Raw genomic sequence first — 19575 nt, 5'->3', positions numbered from 1 at the left:
GAGGCCATCAAAGAATCCGAGTACTGTGGTTGGATGAGAGTTCAAGTAAGATAATGACGCGACTCCCTAGAATAAAGTGATCGCAGCACCCTAAAGGTGACAATACACGATCGAAAAAGAAGTGAAAGCTGATTAAACACTACTGTAGGTTATCCGAATAGTCATTCTCGCAAGTGTAGAAACTAAAGGAGTAATATTGCTGTTAGAACAGCCCCAAAATAACACTGTGTTGTACTCACAGACCTCCGTAGGTCTTTAAAAACAGCTGCTGCTGCCCTTATAAAACTCTTACTGTGATCGAAAACATAAATAACAGCCACCTGCTCTGGTCTCAAGGCTCATAACAGAGGTTATAGTTTCGTACCCAACAAAACACACACTTACTGGTAAAAAACAGCAGCCTGCTGTGATCGCAGGGTTTAACACACACTTACCAGCGTCGTACAAGAGTCGCCTGCTCAAAGGGTATCACCTACTGTGATCACAAGACCTGAACGAAGCTATCTTGGGTGTCGCAAGACTCACAAACATCTACTGTGGGTGTCGTAAGATCTGAACGAAGCTGTGTTGGGTGTCGCAAGACTCACAGACATCTACTGTGAGTGTCGTAAGGCCTAAACGAGGTTGTTTTGTGTGTCGCAAGACTCATATACATCTACTGCTGTGAGTACAGCATCACTGCTGTGAAGAAATCCAAATCGCAGGCTGTAAACAGTCTTAACTCCCTATCGCATGATGCGATTAGGGTGTGTATACACAGAGGACCCCCGTAGGGGTGATAAGAATTGAAAAACGAGAGAGAGAGTGCTGATTTTAGGGAAGAGTTTGTTGTCGGAGTTTGTCGCAGAAGAGGAAGAAGTGGAAGATCGATGGAGGCTCTGATACCAAATTAAAAAAGAGAGAAACTTGATATCTGATTAATTAGCCCTAATTAGGCTTTAAAGGTTACATAATCTAAAATAGATGAAAAGACCAAAAAGGACACTACTACTTATTTTAACAAAGTAGCAATCAACATACAATTAAAAATTGGTTTTGGTACTGCAAAAATAATTCTACTATTCGATATAACATTTTCGTTGTTGTACTGTTATTTTTATAAATAAATAAATAAATAAAACATGCAAAGACAAAAGAGTGAGACTCATGTTTGGGTTGTGTCCATAAGTTACAACCATGCACAGCTCAGTACTTTTAAGATTTCAAGGCTGGACCAAAATTCCTTTTGCTTCTGAACATAGATGAAACGTATATTTTCATGGGAAAGTATAGAAAAACGTACCATGTTTGGGGTGTTTTAACTTTATATATGGACTTAGATTTGCTAGTTTTAATGTTGTTCAATGAGTGTACAGTTTGTCTTTTCAATAACTTCTTCTGTCTTGCTAACTTTCAGTTGCTTCGGCCAATTTATAAGCAAATTGCGGAGAATCAAAATGCAGAGATATTTTCTGCAAATACGCTTCTTGTAATTCTGGGGACTAGTCTCCTTACAGCTAGGGTATGTGGATCTGTGCCATCAATCCTTCCTGTATTTTGTCTTATATGTAATTTGATGACTTTTTCTGGAACAGGCTGGCCTTTCTATGGCGCTGGGAGCATTTTTGGCCGGCTTGCTTCTAGCAGAAACGGAATTCTCCTTACAGGTTGAATCAGACATTGCTCCATATCGTGGTCTTCTCTTGGGTCTCTTTTTCATGACGGTATGCACTCTAGATTAGTATTTCTATAGGATTGTTTATCTGTTTATATGGTTTTGTGCACATGTTTTTAGATCGAAGACTTTCTGATTTATTGCGCATGGACAAAGATAATCCGCCTGCTACTCCATTCTGAATCTGGACATGGATTCCTGCCTCTCACTGTTTTTCATTCTCCAACTATTTAAGCAATATTTTCCTTACATTTGCTTCTTTCGCATTTCCTTTATGTATTTGCATTAATTTTAACTTTGTTAACCTATTTTTTCATTGCTTTTCTGAAGTTCATTCCATTGTAGATGGTTTTACCATCTTAATTATGAATTCTAATAACTGATATTTATATTATAATCATATGAGCGACAGCCCTCACTTGAATACTTAATTGATATTTTTTATGTCTGCTATTTCAGGTCGGAATGTCTATCGATCCAAAACTTCTTGTGTCAAACTTTCCAGTTATTCTGGGATCATTGGGACTCTTGATTGGTGGCAAGGTTTTATTAGTCGCTTTTGTTGGTAGACTTTTTGGTATTTCAATAATAGCTGCGATAAGAGTTGGCCTTCTTCTTGCACCTGGTGGAGAATTCGCATTCGTAGCTTTCGGAGAGGCTGTTAATCAGGTTTGCCCTCCTATGAAATAAATATTTTGTTTGAAAGCATTATTCATTATTTTTTCTTTTAAATTCTACTTAAACTAAGCATATTTTTGGATAATATCGTCGATGTAAGAAATAACCTGAATGCATAAATGCTTGCTAGTATTGGGAATATTAGAATTGTTAGTTCTAATTTTACTAATGTTAGGTTATTTCTTTTTATTTCTTTGTTTATTTCTTTGTAAGGGCATTTATGACTATTCCTTTATTATTGATTATAAATATATGCCAAGCTCTTATTATGAGTAAGGTTTTTCTCTTCTAAAATTCTTCTGCTAGCAACCCCCCCAAATACACACACACACACACACACACACACACACACACACACACACCTCTTTCCCTCTCTCTCTCATGTATTTCCAGCAACTTATTTAGTTACATGGTTAATGTTATGTACTTCTGTGAACCAAATTTACTTTTCACTAATACTGAGGCCCTTCTTGGTATGAAGCAAATCATTTGCAAATGATTTGTTGGAATCTAATTTACTGATGCTTGGTTACATTCTGAATTTTTTTGCATTGCAAACTATTTCCATGAACCTCTGAAGCCCTTCATAAATTTCAGCAAATAGTTTGCAGCCCAAAAAGTGCTGCAAATCATTTTCAGTGCAAATCTTTTGCATTTGCAAATGATTTGCATGGTACCAAGCAGGGCCTGAATTCATAAAACTACTAATACACGTATTCATGTTTTACTGCATGTTTCAATACCTGAGTACATCCATGCATGATATTATGTTGCATGCAGAAATATTACTGCATGTTTCAATACCTGAAAACATCCATGCATAGATATTATTTTTTATACAGAAATATATTAAAATCATTTACATCATTAGTACGTCTTCAAAATAATTAAGTGGGTACAAGTTCATGAAATATATTCAATCAAAAAAAGAATTCTATCCTGTCATCGAACATAATCAAAGATAGGTCTCTTGGGATAGAGGAATCATGCTGCTATATTGATTGCAAACTTGGAGAGAAAATCTGCTGCTGTATTGGTTTCTTTTTCCAATGGTGTTGGAAGCAACTATGGTTGAAAAGATGAACTTCAGACCAAACAGAGAAAATAACCCAAGTGAGCTTCCATGGAATTTCACTCTTTCTCAAACTTATGTTTATTGGCAGCATCTAATTAGAAGAGACTATCACATTACTAGTAGATTTGGTGATGGAAGATCGAAGAGTCATGAGGATTTCCTGCAATTGTAATTCATCTGTCCTGAAGATTGCAAATGTGGGATTCACAGAATAACTCCTTACCATGAGAATCTTGACTGACGAAACCCATGCCCCTTTTTTCATAATGAGTTTCTGAAGTTGCTTTGCAAGGGATGATAATGTTCCATTCATGAGCAATTTGGAGATTGATTGGAGATAGCTTTTCAGTTAATTTGGTGTTGGTAAAGCAGAAGGTGACGGTATGGATAACATCTTGGAAAATCAGGTTTCTGGGATGGTTAGTGCTCTAAAAAATTCTTGAATTTCTCACACCAGATTTAGTAGGATGAAGGCAACTTGATCATTGCACAAATAAAGCCTTTTGGAACGCTCAACAGGGATATGAAAATATGATCCATGTCTTCACTGTCTGACCAGCATAGAACGCATCTAGATGTTAGCTGGAATTTCTCTTGGTCAGGTTTCGCACCATGAGGAGCTTATCATTAAGAGCAAGCCAAGTATATATTGATTGACAATGCGCAGCGGAATAGTGCCATAAAATGTCAGACCATTTTCTTCTAGGCAGCTGATGATGGCAAGCATACTAAGCAGATTTCAGTGTGAATCCACCATTGGGTGTAAGAATCAGGGTGTGATTCTTGTCTGTATCCTTCTTTGAGGACTCCTTGTCCTCTTTCAATAAAATTTTACTTATATATATATATGATAAGAGTTGAGTTCGAATTCAATTCCTAGCCTCATTTGTTTGGGAGGTAGAAGGAGGATGTAAACACCATTGATTTGAGTGGACCATGTCCTTAACAAGTGAATTGCATTTCGACAGCTATTAAATTGACAAGGGAATTCAATTCCCAAATTGAGAGACAAGGCGGACCCCCGCCCCGGCCCCCCCCCCCCAAACCTCTTTTTCTAGCAATCTGAAAGAATGTTGCTGAAAAATCTCTAAGGCTTATTTTAGGAAAAAAGGATATTCTTGATTATTCTTTATCTCTCTTAACTTTCTAGAATATTCTTGTAATCTTCTACAATAGGATAGTCTTCTAGAATATTCTTGTAATCTTCTACAATAAGATAGTTTTCTAGAATATTCTTGTAATAGGATAGTTGGTCTATAAATACCCTATTAGGATATTTGTAATGAGTATGCAAGAATTGTCAATAAATTCAATTTTCTACATGGTTTCAGAGCCTTAGGCTCATATCCTGGGAATCGATTTTTTTCTTTTTTTTTTCTTTTTTTTTTCCGTCTTGTTCGTTGTTCATCTGTTTTTACCCTTCCTTTATTTTTCCCTTGTGATCTTTGCTGAATTCACGATGTCAGAAGAGTCAGGAGCCACCAATCAGTCTGAGATGGTGACGATCAATCAGGCTGTAGGGGAGTTGCAGAATATTCAGGCTGCTTACAGACTTAATGGTAAAAATTACCTAAAATGGTCAAAGCTGGTTCGAACTTTTCTCAAAGGCAAGGGAAAACTCAGTCATCTCCTTGGTACCGGACCCGATAAAAATGATCTTGTATTCGCTGCTTGGGATGAAGCGGACTCCATGGTCATGGCCTGGCTTTGGAATGCAATGGTGCCAGAAATCAGTGACACTTGTATGTTCCTCACCACAGCTAAGGACATATGGGAGACAGTTCGACAGACATACTCAAAAGTAAACGATTCAGCCCAGATTTATGATATTAAAACCAAACTTATTGATACAAAACAAGGTAATTGTTCAATTACAGAGTATTCTAATCTGTTGAAAAACATGTAGCAAGAGATGGATCATTATAGGTGTATTGTGATGAAAGATAGTGAAGATGCTGCCATTCTCAAAAAATTTATTGAGAATGATAGAACATATGACTTCTTGGCGGGTTTCAATCCCGAGTTTGATCAAGTGAGAGTGCAGATCTTTGGAAAGGAAGAATTACCATCTCTAAATGAGACAATTGCTATTGTTCGTGCTGAGGAAAGCCGAAGGGGAGTCATGCTTGTTCCACACGCATCGCTGGAAGCCTCGGCATTAACTACAATAAGTCCTAGAGAGCTAACTTCCTCAGAGAAGGCTCTTGTTGTAAACTCAGAAGGCAAACGGCAAGATCAAAGAAATGGTAATAAGGCCAATCTCATCTGCAACTATTGCAAGAAGACAGGATACTTGAAGGAGCAGTGTTGGAAACTTCATGGGAGACCACAAAACTTTTCTGGTCGAAATGGGGGAGGATCAAGAAACTAGCAGCAGAATTGGCAACAAAAGGGATATGCTAATCTGGCACAAACTGGCAGTGATGGCTCGGGTGCTCAAGAGAATTCTAATAGCAAGGAGATCAACAAAGAAGACATTGAACGGCTAAGATCACTTCTCAACTCCTTGGAGAAACCATCGGGTATGTGTTCATTTGCACATTCAGGTATGATTTCTTCTTCTCATGCCTTTAGTGTCTCGGATAGTAACCATTTCGACTCTTGGATCATTGATTCAGGAGCAACTGACCACATGACTCATTGCTCCTTTATATTCTCCACATATAGTCCATGTTCTAGTAACAGAAAAATTACATTAGCCGATGGGTCATTTGCTACTGTAGCAGGTCAAGGAAATATTCACATAAGTCCTTCATTAATTTTGAAAAATGTTTTGCATGTTCCAAAACTTACTATAAATCTAGTCTCTGTCCAAAATCTCAGAAAGGATTTGAATTGTAGCTCGACCTTTTCATCCACCTCTTGTATTTTTCAGGACCGAGTTACGGGGATGACGATTGGGCATGCTAAGGAAAGCAGTGGCCTCTATTATCTTGATGTGCAGAATAAAAATAAGAGTTATAGGATTGACAATCCATCTTCCTTATTGTCAGATACAAGATCTCCAATAAAAGACCAGATTTGGCTTTATCACCTTCAGTTTGGACATCCTTCCTTTAGGACTTTGAGTGTCATGTTTCCTTCCTTATTTAAGAATGTTGATATTCGTGAATTTCATTGTGACGTTTGTGAGTTTGCCAAACACAAACGAGTTTCTTTTCCTTTGAGTAATAAAAAATCCTCATTTCCTTTTCAAATAATCCATAGTGACATTTGGGGACCGTCAAGAATTTCAAATATTTCAGGGGCTAAATGGTTTGTCACGTTTATTGACGACTGTACTCGTGTCACATGGGTTTTTTTGCTAAAACAAAAATCTGATGTTTGCACGGTTCTCCCTATCTTTCATGACATGGTCAAAAATCAGTTTGGGGTTAAAATAAAAAAAATAAGATCTGACAATGCAAGAGAATATTTTAATCAAGTATTATCTCCATATTTTCAAAAAGAGGGGATAATACATGAATCCTCTTGCATAGATACACCCCAGCAGAATGGAGTGGCAGAAAGGAAAAATGGCCATCTCTTGTCAACAACTCGTGCACTGTTATTCCAACGGAATGTCCCCAAATACTTATGGGGTGAAGCAGTTCTCACATCAGCCCACTTAATAAACCGTACTCCATCTTGAGTTCTTGATTTTAAAAGTCCCTGGGAGGTTTTTTCCAAATTTTTTCTTGATTTTGCATCTCACAATCAATTGTCATCTCGAGTTTTTGGATGTGTCTCGTTTGTTCATATTCATTCTCATGGTCGTAGTAAACTTGATCCTCGAGCTCTTAGGTGTGTCTTCATGGGGTATTCCTCAACTCAAAAGGGTTATAAATGTTATCATCCACCATCTCGCAAAATCTTTGTGTCCGCCGATGTAACTTTTGTTGAAAGTGAAAGCTTTTTCCAACCTTCTCTTCAAGGGGAGACACTTAATAGTGAAGATAAGGATCAAGGGGATCATGGACTTTCTAATGGACTTTCCTGCTCAAGCTAGCCAACCACCAACCCAAAACACTCCATCATTTCCCTTGCCTGAAACTGAACCACCAAAACAACTTGAACAAGAAGAAGTTGAGCCATCAAAACAACCCGAAGCTGGACAGCTTGAACCTATAACCCCAGGACATACTTGCATTGAATCAGTTGTCACGAAACCATTGCAAGTTTACTCAAGGAAGAGAGGTTCCACTGCTAAGCCGAAGCTAACTCAAGCGTCTGAACCAGCTCTCGGAAATGAGGTAAATACTGATATCCCTGTCATCAACTTGTCTTATGAAGTTTTTGAAAAAAATGATCTTGACTTACCCATTGCAGTTAGAAAAGGTACCCGAAATTGTACAAAATATCCATTGTCTCATTTTGTATCATTTGAAAAAGTGTCACCATCACACAAAAGTTTTCTCACCCATCTAAACTTCACAACCATACCACAAACACTATTCGAGGCCCTAAGCAAAGAAGAATGGAGACATGCTATGAAAGTGGAAATGGATGCACTCACGAAGAACAAAACCTGGGAGTTGGTAGAGCTGCCCAAAGGAAAGAAACCTGTTAGATGCAAATGGGTATTTTCTCTAAAGTATAAAGCTGATGGATTACTTGAATGATACAAGGCCAGGTTAGTTGCAAAGGGTTATACACAGACCTATGGAGTGGACTATGAAGAAACATTTGCACCGGTGGCTAAGATGAACACAGTAAGGATTTTGTTGTCATTGGCAGCCAACTTAGATTGGAGTTTACACCAATTCGACGTGAAAAATGCCTTTCTTCACGGAGACCTAGAGGAAGAAATTTATATGGTGAGGCCTCCAGGATTTGATGACAATTCAGGAGATAAGAAGGTATGCAGGTTGAAGAAAGCATTGTATGGGTTGAAACAATCTCCACGAGCATGGTTTGGAAGGTTTGCAAAGACAATGTTAGGAATGTGCTACAAACAAAGTCAAGGTGATCACATTCTATTCGTAAAACACTCGGCCTTTGGGGGAGTAACTGCACTACTGGTATATGTGGACGATATTATTGTCACTGGTAATAATGCGAAGGAAGAAGGAGCACTCAAGAAACGTCTTGCAGAAGAGTTTGAAATAAAGGACCTAGGCAAGTTGAAGTATTTCCTAGGTATAGAGGTTGCTCGTTCAAAGGAATGAATATTTGTCTCACAACATAAGTATGTGCTAGATCTTCTCAAGGAAACTGGAAAAATAGGTTGCAGACCCATGGAGACACCGATAGAAGCAAATCATAGGCTAAGTGAAGCTCCAGAAGATGAGATTGTAGACAAAGGGATGTATCAACGATTGGTTGGAAGACTGATTTATCTCTCTCATACTAGGCCTGACATAGTATATTCTGTTAGTGTGGTTAGCCAATTTATGCACAATCCTAAGAGTATACACCTGCAAGCCGTATACCGCATCCTCCAATACTTAAAAGGTAGTCCAGGTAAGGGAATTTTATTTAAAAAGGGAGCAAACTTGCGTTTGGAAGCATACACAGACTCAGATTATGCAGGGTCCGTGATGGATAGAAGATCGACGTCCGGTTATTGTACATTTCTAGGAGGAAATCTAGTTACATGGAGAAGTAAAAAGCAACCGGTTATAGTAAGATCAAGTGCAGAGGCAGAGTTTTGGGCAATGGCACAAGGAATTTTTGAACTTCTGTGGATCAAAATAATTCTGGAAGATCTTAGAATCACCTGGGACAGTCCAATGAGGTTGTATTGTGATAACAAGTCAGCCATCAATATTGCTCATAATCCAATGCAACATGATCGTACAAAACATGTGGAAGTGGATCGACATTTCATAAAGGAAAAACTAGACAGTGGTTTAATTTGCACCCCATACGTTTCAACAGAAGGGCAACTTGCAGATGTTCTAACGAAAGGATTACCTGGAACCACATTTCAAAAGGTCATTGGCAAGCTAGGAATGGAAAGCATATATTCACCAACTTGATGAGGAGTGCTGAAAAATCTCCAAGGCTTATTTTAGGAAAATAGGATATTCTTGATCTCTCTTAACTTTCTAGAATATTCTTGTAATCTTCTACAATAGGATAATCTTCTAGAATATTCTTGTAATTTTCTACAATAAAATAGTTTTCTAGAATATTCTTGTAATAGGATAGTTGGTCTATAAATACCCTATTAGGGTATTTGTAATGAGTATCCAAGAATTGTCAATAAATTCAATTTTCTACAAATGTATGTAATCCATGATAAATCTTATATGCTTAGATGCCTGTTGACAGGCTTTGAGAATCCCTTTCCAAGCCCCATGAACAATCATTAGGAGACAAACAAGACTATATATTTCCATTACTGGTGTATCTTTTACGGATCTGTTTGCACCACTAGTCAGTATTAGAGGCCAGGTTCTAGAGTATTTTCGTTAGATCCGCTGTTTTCAACTCCTTTATCTTCTGCAAGCCAAGGGCTCATTCATCAAGAGGATGAAAAATTTTGGTCCAACTAACTAGGTGTAAAGAATGAGATAGGAAAAGACTTTCCCAAGTAAAACGAGCTAAATGGGATTCAATTTGCTAGATCATCATTTTGGGAAGAAAGAATGAAGGCACTCCAATAAATTTGGTTCAAAACAGATTTGATGAGTTCTAACTTACCAGCGTATGACAGAAAAATAGATCTCCAGGCTTTACGCTTTCTTTGGATGCAATCAAGGAGGGATTGACATAGGGAGAAGGTCATTTTGGTCAAGAACAAGGGGTAGGATGGGAAGAGTACCCACCGAGAATTAAGGTAAAAAAGGATGTTTAACTGAATTCCACGAGCATAGCTGAAGACAATAACACTTTCATTGGTTGGTTGAAGACCAAATATGACATAGATTTCATCAGAGTTCCCTCAGGTTGTGGGCAGATTCTATAATCTCTAGAAAAGAGAAGGAATCTTATGTCTCAAAAATGCATCTTGCTTAGTAAGGAGCAAATGCCAGTATTGTGGCTGTTCTTATGCTGTTATTAGGAGATCAAATGCTCCTGTTTTTTCTGATCTTTCGGGGTAGATTTTTCCTTAGTCGAGTCAGATCCACACCGCAGGCTAATCTCTCATTTTTTGGAGCTTGACTTCTGCTCACTGCCCCTATGTGCAAAATATCCACACGACAGATTCATAAGTCACATCCACTTTGTTACAGCAATATTTTGAGGCCAGAAGCCAAGTGTAATTTTCTGATTAACTCGTAGGCAAGCAGGATATTATCTGAAATCTTTCCCCTTCAAGAAGCATTGGTTGTGGCTGATGATGGATGGAAGGCATAAAGCTAATTGGTTCTTCATCATCTTTAATTAGCATTAGGAATTTTCGGCACCAAAGTGATATTGGTGGAATTTAGGGCCTGAAGCATTTTTCCTTTGAAATACAAAATCTGAATTGCTGTGGTTACCTCACCACTAATCAGCTCCCAAAAGGTCTTAAAAAAATTCAGCACTGATTAGAAGCAGGGGCCTTGCATTTTGGAGAAGAAAAAATTGCTTGTCTGATTTATTCACTTCTGAATGGGGACTGGAAGAATTATGATTCTATGGCCATATTTTATTCCTAGTTTTTTGTCATGACACATGTTGATTTTCCTGCATTATTAGGTACATTGTAAAAGAGAACACATTAACTATCAGTTCAGACTGATATCCTGATTATAGATCCATGTTCAATAACCTTACTTGTTATTTGAGTATCTTACGCTGAATGTACTGAGTAACTTCAATGCATCCCTTTGGCTGTAGGGAATAATGTCTCCTCAACTCTCATCATTGCTCTTTTTGTTGGTTGGGATATCTATGGCCCTTACACCATATTTAGCAGCTGGAGGTCAATTAATTGCATCACGGTTCGAGCAGAATGATATGCGAAGCTTATTGCCAGTTGAGAGTGAGGTACCTAGCTATAAATATTGTACTTTTTACTTGCAAAGGTTATCATTTCATTTTCTAGGAGCAAAGTTGCTTGTCACTCAGGCATTGGCACTGGTAGTTGTTCATGAAGTACCATTCATATTTGACTCACTTAAATTGATGATGAAATCTCACTACAAGTACAAGAAATATTTTTCAGTGTATAACTATGGATTATCAGCTGCAAGTCACAGCAAATCTACATAAGTCCAGCTAACTTATTCATATTCTTGGTTAGGAAGATGATTGTATATTTATTAGTTATGCTACTAAGTGACATATCAGGCCCTAAAGATGCAAAGGAAATTTGGATCATTTAGCTATTCCTCCTAATATCACGGAGGCTTTAACAAGGGAGATTAGGCTTGTTTATCTCTCTTTTTATATAAGTAAATGCAAATTATTTTAAGAGTAGTCGAGATGACCAACAACACTAAACAAGGAGACCCATACAAGAAACCCATTATACACTCACGTCAATCTACAAACACATTCCCCCTCCCCACAAAAAAAAAAAATTCTCAAAGAACACTCCTTTAAACTCATCAAAGACCTTACACCTACAAAACATAAAATCTTTTACAAAAAATTATTGATTCCACCGAAGACTCTTTTCCTTTGAACACGCAACGAGTTCTTTCTTTCCAAATGCCCTAGCACACGGCAAAAAGAAGACGTGACCATAGCATGAAGGAGGAGTCCGAAGATGTTATTTCAGATGTGGGCATCATGGGGTGTTGTCTTTCAGTCCTCCAAGAGACTGCTTTGCACCTTTTCCCTTTTGCCATTTGTTGGGGAATTTGGAAAGGAAATTGTCGGACAATTGATAGTATGATGAAGTCAGTTCAAGATTGAATTTTTTTTCTCGATATGTTAAGAATTTGATTATAACCAAAAGAAAAGTACGGTCAAGGGGACCAGCCCACAAACAAGCAATACCAAAGGGGTTACACCAGTGATAAACTACAAGCCTGGTCCCATCTCACCAGGAAATCTTCAAAAAGAACACCCCCCCCCTAATCCCCTTAAATTCTTTAAAGACTTTCCCCATACAAATAACAAGCTTAGAATAGAGCTAATTAGTTATTGGACCGACTGCTCCTTGTTTGCGAAGATTCGTCTATTTCTTTCTTTCAAAATGATCCAATAGTTGGGTGGTGCTCCATAAGAGTCGCTTGGCCTTTACAAACGATGAACCCCATTGGGGCGGCCAAAGAAGAAACAAAACCCTCACTGAGTCTGGCATGCACCCATTGATACCTAAATAGAAAGGATATGGGACTAGATACCCTGGCCAGGTTGCAGTGGATAAGGATATGATCCACTGATTCGGGAGTTTGTTCCTTTGGAATAAGGATTTTCGGGAGTTTAATAGTGTTTTCTTTGATGATTTTATAGATCGTTGGGAGTGGGTTTGTAGTCTAAATGTGGTATAGTTGTTTGTTCTATGGGTGTTTATAGGTGTTTCTATGTTCTCTTTAATTGTATTCCTTTTTAGTCATTTGGCTATTTTAGTGGAATCTTTTTATACTTATCCCAAAATAAAAATAAAAAAAGAAAGGGGCTCAAAGCACTTGTCCATGTGGATTAGTCAACTTCTCTTAATGTGACTTGCTCTTGGTCTTCTAATAACCCTCATCATTTCTTCTATTTCCCAATAATTGATATTTCTTTTCAAATCTAGATTCCAAGGACATTAACCCTCAAATGTAACTGTTATTGATATGTATAGGATGTGTGGTGGCAAACTAGTCTTTTCCAGTTCCACACGTCCTACTTAGTGTAGCTCTAATTCTCTAATATAAATATAAGAGAGGAGGCTCATAAAATATAATTTTTTCTATTAAGTCTCTCTCAATGCTTCTCCTCTAAATCTTTCTTTCTCTTCTAAACAATAACATGGTATCAGAGCAAGGTTTAGATCTTGAAGTTTGAGAACCTACAATTCTCTTCTTATTTCCCTTTCTTCTTCTTTGATCTACTTGGTATTAAAATCTTAGGCTTTTAATTACAACCTAGGGTTTTAATCTTCTAGTTGGTGAATACTCACAATATGTGAGTATGTTTGAAGTTAGTGTTTTGTTGTTTGGTGGTGTATTTTTTTCCTAGGAGGTTCAGATCTACTTTCCGAATATCCGCGGTTTATCAAAAAAAGGGGCCTTTAGTCATCTGTGATTTGATCTGTAAGTACATAAATCATATTCGATCAAATCTTGTTATTGTGATCTGGTTTGTGAATCAGATCTGTTATATATTTATATATAAAAAAAGATCTGATTGGTATTTCAGATCTGATTTAGTTGGTGCGATCTGTTTACTATGAAGTGATTTCTGATGGAGATGAAGTCCAATGTTCTATTTCCTCCTGAGTTAGTTAATCTTCAGATGACCTCGATTAAATTAAATGGAGATAATTTTATCCCTTGGTCGAAATCTGTTGAGGTGTTCCTTACTGCCAAGGAAAGTTGAAGTATCTGAAAGACGATCCTCTTAAGACTGACGATCCTCACTACTCTGAGTAGGTTTGGGAAAATGCTCAGATTATGACGTGGTTGTGGAATTATATGGATTCCACCATTGGTGTCAACTTGATGTTTCTATCTTCTGCCAAGGAGGTTTGGATTCAGGTTGGCAAGATGTATTCCGGAGCGAATAATATTTCTTGGATTTATCAGTTGGTTAAAGAATTTTTTTCCGTTCAGTAAGGTGACCAAAGTTTACCAACATATTACTCTCGCCTTCAAAATATACAGAACGTGATCAATGTATATCAACCCTTTACTACTGATTTGGCCGTACTACGTCGACAATGGTAAGAGATGGATGTTGGTCGTTTTTTTTCTGGTTTAAAATCGGAGTATAATTCTGTTAAGTCTCAGATTTTGACCAGTAAAGAATTCTCTTCACTTACTGAAGTTTTTTCGCCTTCAAAGAGCTTCTGTTGGTAGTTCTAGTGCTACATCATTGGTGTTTGAATTTGACCGATCCGCATTGATTGTTTTTGGAAGTACAGATCGTGGTCGTGGTCATAGTATTGGCCGTGGTGGTGGTGGTCGTGGTAACCGTGGTGGAGGCCGTGGAGGGAGTCGTGATTCTAGTGGGGGTCATGGTCGTGATGCACACAGGAAGCATACCCATTGTGGACTTGATGGTCACTCTGTAGATTTCTGTTGGGATTTACATGGTCACTCCACAAGCTGGGTCAATCAGGTTATTTCTAGTGACAGTAATGGTGGTGGTTCTGTTAATCCTTTTCATTAGGTGGCTTCCTATGCAGATATGGTTACTATCTCTCGTGATGAGTATTCCAAGTTACTTAATCCTCCTCAGCCTGGTGCCTCGTCTTCCAACACTGCGACTCTAGCTCACTCAGGTATATCCTGTCTTGCTTCATTTTCATTCCCTTAGGTCATTGATTCAGGGGCGTTAAATCACAAGACTAGGTCATCAGGTGTGTTTTCATCCATTTAACATTCTTCCTCTTTGTTTCAGTTTGTCACCCTTGCTGATGGTACTATTTTTAGGGTTTCTGGCATTGGACCTGTCGTTCCCTATTCTACTTTTTCTTTATCTTATGTACTATATGTCCCTAAATTTCCTTTCAATTTAATGTCCATCAGTAAGTTAACCTAGTCTCTTCATTGTTATGTGATGTTTTACCCCTCATATTGTGTTTTTCAAAATCTAAAAACGAAAAAGACGATTGGTGGGGGATATGAGTCTGGAGGTTTCTACTATTTGGATGGTAGAGGTTCACCTACTCTTCGTGCCACAATCACTCCACAACAATGGCATTGTCGACTTGGTCATCCTTCACTCCGTTCTTTAAAAAAAATGATTCCCACTTTGGGCCAATTTCTATTTTAAATTGTGAGTCATGTTAGTTAGCTAAACATCATTGTATTTCTTATCCGTCTAGGTCTGTTATTAGAGTATTGAGTCAGTTTAATCTAGTTCATTCTAATATTTGGGGTCCTTATAGGATTGTTTCCCGTTGTGAGTTTCATTATTTTGTTACTTTTGTAGATGATTTTTCAAGAATGACATGGCTTTATTTAATGAAAATTCGTTCTTAGTTATTTTCTATTGTTAAATTACTTCATATTGAAATTCAAACTCAGTTTGGTGTGCAAATCAAGTTGTTTTGTAGTGATAATGCTAAAGAATATGATTCTGGACCTTTGAATGACTATCTTTCATCCTTTGGTATTATTCATCAAATTTCTTGTACACTCACTCCTCAACAAAATGGTGTTGTTGAACGTAAAAATCAGCACCTTCTTGAAGTTGCACGTTCTCTGATGTTTCAGATGCAAGTTCCCAAACCTTACTGGGGGGATGCGATTCTTACAACATGTTATTTGATTAATCGTATGCCTATGTCTGTTCTTGATGGTTAGTCTCCTCATTCTATTATGTTTCTTTCGAGTCCTTTATTTTTCTTACCTCTATGGACCTTTGGTTGTGTCTTGTTTGTTCATCAATCGTCTCCTGATTTTGATAAGTTTGATCCACGTTCGGTGAAGTATGTATTTATGGGTTACTCTCATCGTTATTATGATCCTTCGGCCTGTCGTGTTTATGTCAGTGCAGATGTTAGATTTTTTTATTCTGTATCATATTTTACAGATCCAGTACAATATGATGATCTTTTGTTTGCTCTTCTTCTTCCTGTGGCTGATTTATCTCCCATTGTTCCATTTTCACTCGCTTATGTTCGCCGAAAGCAACTGACAACTTTAGATCCTCATCCTCTTCTAGATGCAGACACCTTACCATCATCCTCAAAGTCTGTAGATCAAGTATCTAGTACTTCTGATTTTGATCTTTTTATCGCACAAAGGAAAGGTACTTGTCATTGTACTAAGCACCCCATTTCTAAGTTTGTTTCTTTATCTCTTCTGTCTGCTTCGTATCGTGGTTTCGTTTCTGCTCTTTCTTCTGTGTCTATTCCTAGTAGTGTACATGATGCTTTGTCTCAGTCAGGTTGGAAATAAGCCATGGAGGTTGAGTTTTGGATGCTCTTCATCACAATGGTACTTGGGAGTTAGTGTCCTTAACTGCTGGTATACATACTGTTGGTTGTCGTTGGGTGTATGTGGTGAAGTATTTGTTGGATGGGTTTGTTGAACGATTGAAGGCCCGCCTCGTGATCAAAGGCTATACTCAGACTTATGATGTGGACTACTCAGAAACTTTTTCTCCTATGACAAAAATGACTTATGTTCATATTGTCATCTCCTTTGCTACCCACTTTCAGTGACCCTATGTCAGCTGGATGTTAAGAATGTATTTTTGAATGGTGATTTGGAGGAGGACGTGTACATGGAGCAACCTCCTGGTTTTGTTGCTCAGGAGGAGTCTAACATGGTGTGTAAGTTGAAAAAGACCATTTATGCCTAAAACAGTCTCCACAAGCTTGGTTTGGGAGATTCAGTGAGGTAGTAGTTCAATTTGGGTTGAAACAATGTCGGACAAATCGTTATGTGTTTGTTCGCTTCAGTTCTTCAGGGAATATCATTTTGGTAGTTTACGTTGATGATATAGTCATCACAGATGATGACACTAATGGAATAGAGGAGTTGAAAGCCTTCTTCCAGACACAGTTTCGGATAAAAGATCTTGGCAAATTGCGTTATTTCTTAAGGATAGAAGTTGTGAGATCCAAGAAAGGTATTAACCTGGTTCAAAAAAAGTATGTTCTTGATTTGCTTTATTAGACAGGTATGTTGGAAAGTAAACTTATGGACACTCCAATGGACCCTAATTCAAAGTTGATAGTAGATAGTGGAGAATTGTTTGATGATCCAGGAAAATATAGAAGACTAGTTGGTAAACTCAATTATTTGACTATCACTCGTCCATATATTTCTTTTGCAGTAAGTGTAGTGAGTCAGTTTAAAGAAACGCCAAGGGTTCCACATTGGGAAGCTATTGTTCGGATCCTTTGATTTCTTAAACAATTTCCAGGACGTGGTTTGTGGTATCTAAAGATCATTTGGACTTAGAGGGGTATTGTGATGTTGACTGGGCAGGTTCTCGATCTAATAGGAGGTCTACATCTGGGTATTGCAGTTTCTTGGGAGGAAACTTGGTTTTCTGGAGAAGTAAGAAGCAAAATGTTGTTGCAAGGTCTAGTGCAGAGGCAGAATATTAAGCAATGACTCTTATGACATGTGAACTGCATGAGTTAAGAATTTTCTCTGAGAATTGGGTGTTAAGATAGTTATTCCTATGCGTTTGTATTGTGATAATCAAGCTACAATTCATATTACTTCCAATCTAGTGTTTCATGAGTGAACAAAGCATATTGAGACAGGTTGTCACTTTATCAGAGACAAGGTTTTATGTGGGGAAATTAGTACACTGTTCATGAAGTATGAAGATCAGTTGGCAGATATGTTCACTAAGGCACTTAACTATCGTCGCCTCAATCTTATTTGTTCCAAGTTGGATTTACTTGATATTTATGCTCCAACTTGAGGGGGAGTGTTATTTTTTGTTTCTTTTATTTTCGTTTCTGTAGTTTCTTTAGTTTATTTCCTTTAGTTTTTTGTTCTAAGTTGGACTTTCCAACTTGAGGGGGACTGTTCTTGGTATGTATATGACGTGTAGGGGCAAATTGTTCTTTTCCAATTCCACTCGTTTCACTTAGTGTAGCCCTAATTCACTTACATACATATAAGAGAGGAGGCTCATAGAAAATGATTTTTTCTATGGAGTCTCTCTCAATGCTTCTCCCTAAATCTCTCTTTCTCTTCTAAACAATAACAGTAACCCTGCAACCCCCACACCAAATATCCTAATTAGACCTGCAAATAGTTTGAAAACCCCTCCACACACCAAGTTGCACAAAGCAGAAACTCCATATGACATTTGTGAGGAATTCCTTACTTGCATTATTTCATGTGTGAGAAGTGCTTCAAGCTGAAACTAGTCCTATCTCCATGCATACATACCTATGACCAATCTGCCATGTGATATTTGTGAATCTTGTCCATACCTTTCTGAAGAAAATTACCAGCTTCTCCAACCTTTTTTAGCCATACTAATCAGAATGGAAAATAAGGATAAACAGTAAATTCGAAGCAAGTATTCGAAACAAGCATAGTGTATTCTTAATCAGAATTAATTTCTCTCATTTTAACAAGTTCACTTTTTAACCCAAAAAAAGTTAAATATTTTTTTTCGATGGCATGAATCTCAAAGTGCTCCACAACAGGATCCCTGACATCTAATAAGGAAATGTTTTCAGGGGCGGGGGAGCATTGCTGATACTTTTGGATCTAAATTTGAAGCCCAAGGGGTAGGCCCAAATAGTAAAAAGGAAACTTCTCTGCTTTACATACCATAGAAGCCCAACAAATCCTTCAAATTTGGAACATCTCCCACTCCAAGTGCCTCACTTTAGCTAAGTTTACTTGAAACCATAAGATACACTCAGAGCACATAAAAATATTCCAAAATCTAAGTTGCCTCCTTTTGCCAACCCGCCACCTTCTGTCTTCCTCCGCAGTCTACTAAGAGGTCCTAAAATAGCTGGTTGGAATTGGATACTCATTAACAAAAATAGAGAAAGAAGCTTTGGGAACACAAATTTCTATTTACATATAAAAAAAAGGAGATGATGGATCCCCTTGTCTCTCACAAATTTCCATGCCCTCCACTCTTGACCAAATACCAATCTGTCCAATGTATAGTTTGGCAATTCGATAAAATTTGGTATTACTTATTGCCGCATATTACATGCTGCATAATCATCTCTTTATTATTTTCCATGAAGAAACTGGTAGGTATTCCCAAGTACTAGCACAATTATGTATCTCAAGTGACATATAATGTTGTGATCATATCCTACCAAGTCACAGTTAATATATTTTTCTTCTTCACTGTTACTTCCATTGATAATTTGCTTGAGCTTGACGCTGTTGTGCATATAGTTAGTTCTTCACGTTTTACAATTCTATTGTATTGTCATTTGATGATTGGGTTCTTCTTTCTCAACCATTGATAGTTATATTCTAATTCATACATTAAATTGTATGCCCTTTAGAAAAGTTGATATTGCTATTAACCTAAAGTATCTACTGATTATTTTAGTATTGATTAATGTTGGTATGATTCTATGTTTAGACAGATGACTTACAAGATCATATTATCATTTGCGGATTTGGACGTGTTGGCCAGGTATTCCAACAATCATTAGAACTCTTGCAACAAATTAGTCTAGAATCATTTCAAGGCTGTTAAG

At 37.6% G+C, this 19575-nt stretch overlaps 1 protein-coding gene across 2 annotated transcripts in view; it reads left to right on the top strand.

Annotated features, from left to right (window-relative positions):
* The window catches only part of KEA2 (K+ efflux antiporter 2), a 44111-nt gene that overhangs the window by 20526 nt on the left and 4010 nt on the right, over window positions 1–19575 (top strand). For both annotated transcript variants that reach the window (XR_015176945.1, XM_086436884.1), the window contains exons 11-15: window positions 1397–1501; window positions 1575–1703; window positions 2114–2323; window positions 11157–11306; window positions 19458–19511. Coding sequence is in view for 1 of the 2 variants with exons in the window: in XM_086436884.1 (XP_086293010.1) it covers window positions 1397–1501; window positions 1575–1703; window positions 2114–2323; window positions 11157–11306; window positions 19458–19511 (648 nt within the window). In the remaining variant the exon portion in view is untranslated. The remainder of the gene's footprint in view (window positions 1–1396; window positions 1502–1574; window positions 1704–2113; window positions 2324–11156; window positions 11307–19457; window positions 19512–19575) is intronic.

Source organism: Akebia trifoliata, chromosome 3 (assembly GCF_017979445.1).
Source record: "Akebia trifoliata isolate Shusen 1 chromosome 3, ASM1797944v1, whole genome shotgun sequence".
Lineage (NCBI taxonomy): Eukaryota > Viridiplantae > Streptophyta > Magnoliopsida > Ranunculales > Lardizabalaceae > Akebia > Akebia trifoliata.
Note: the sequence above shows the minus strand (reverse complement) of the source record. Positions and strands in the feature narration are given on the sequence as shown.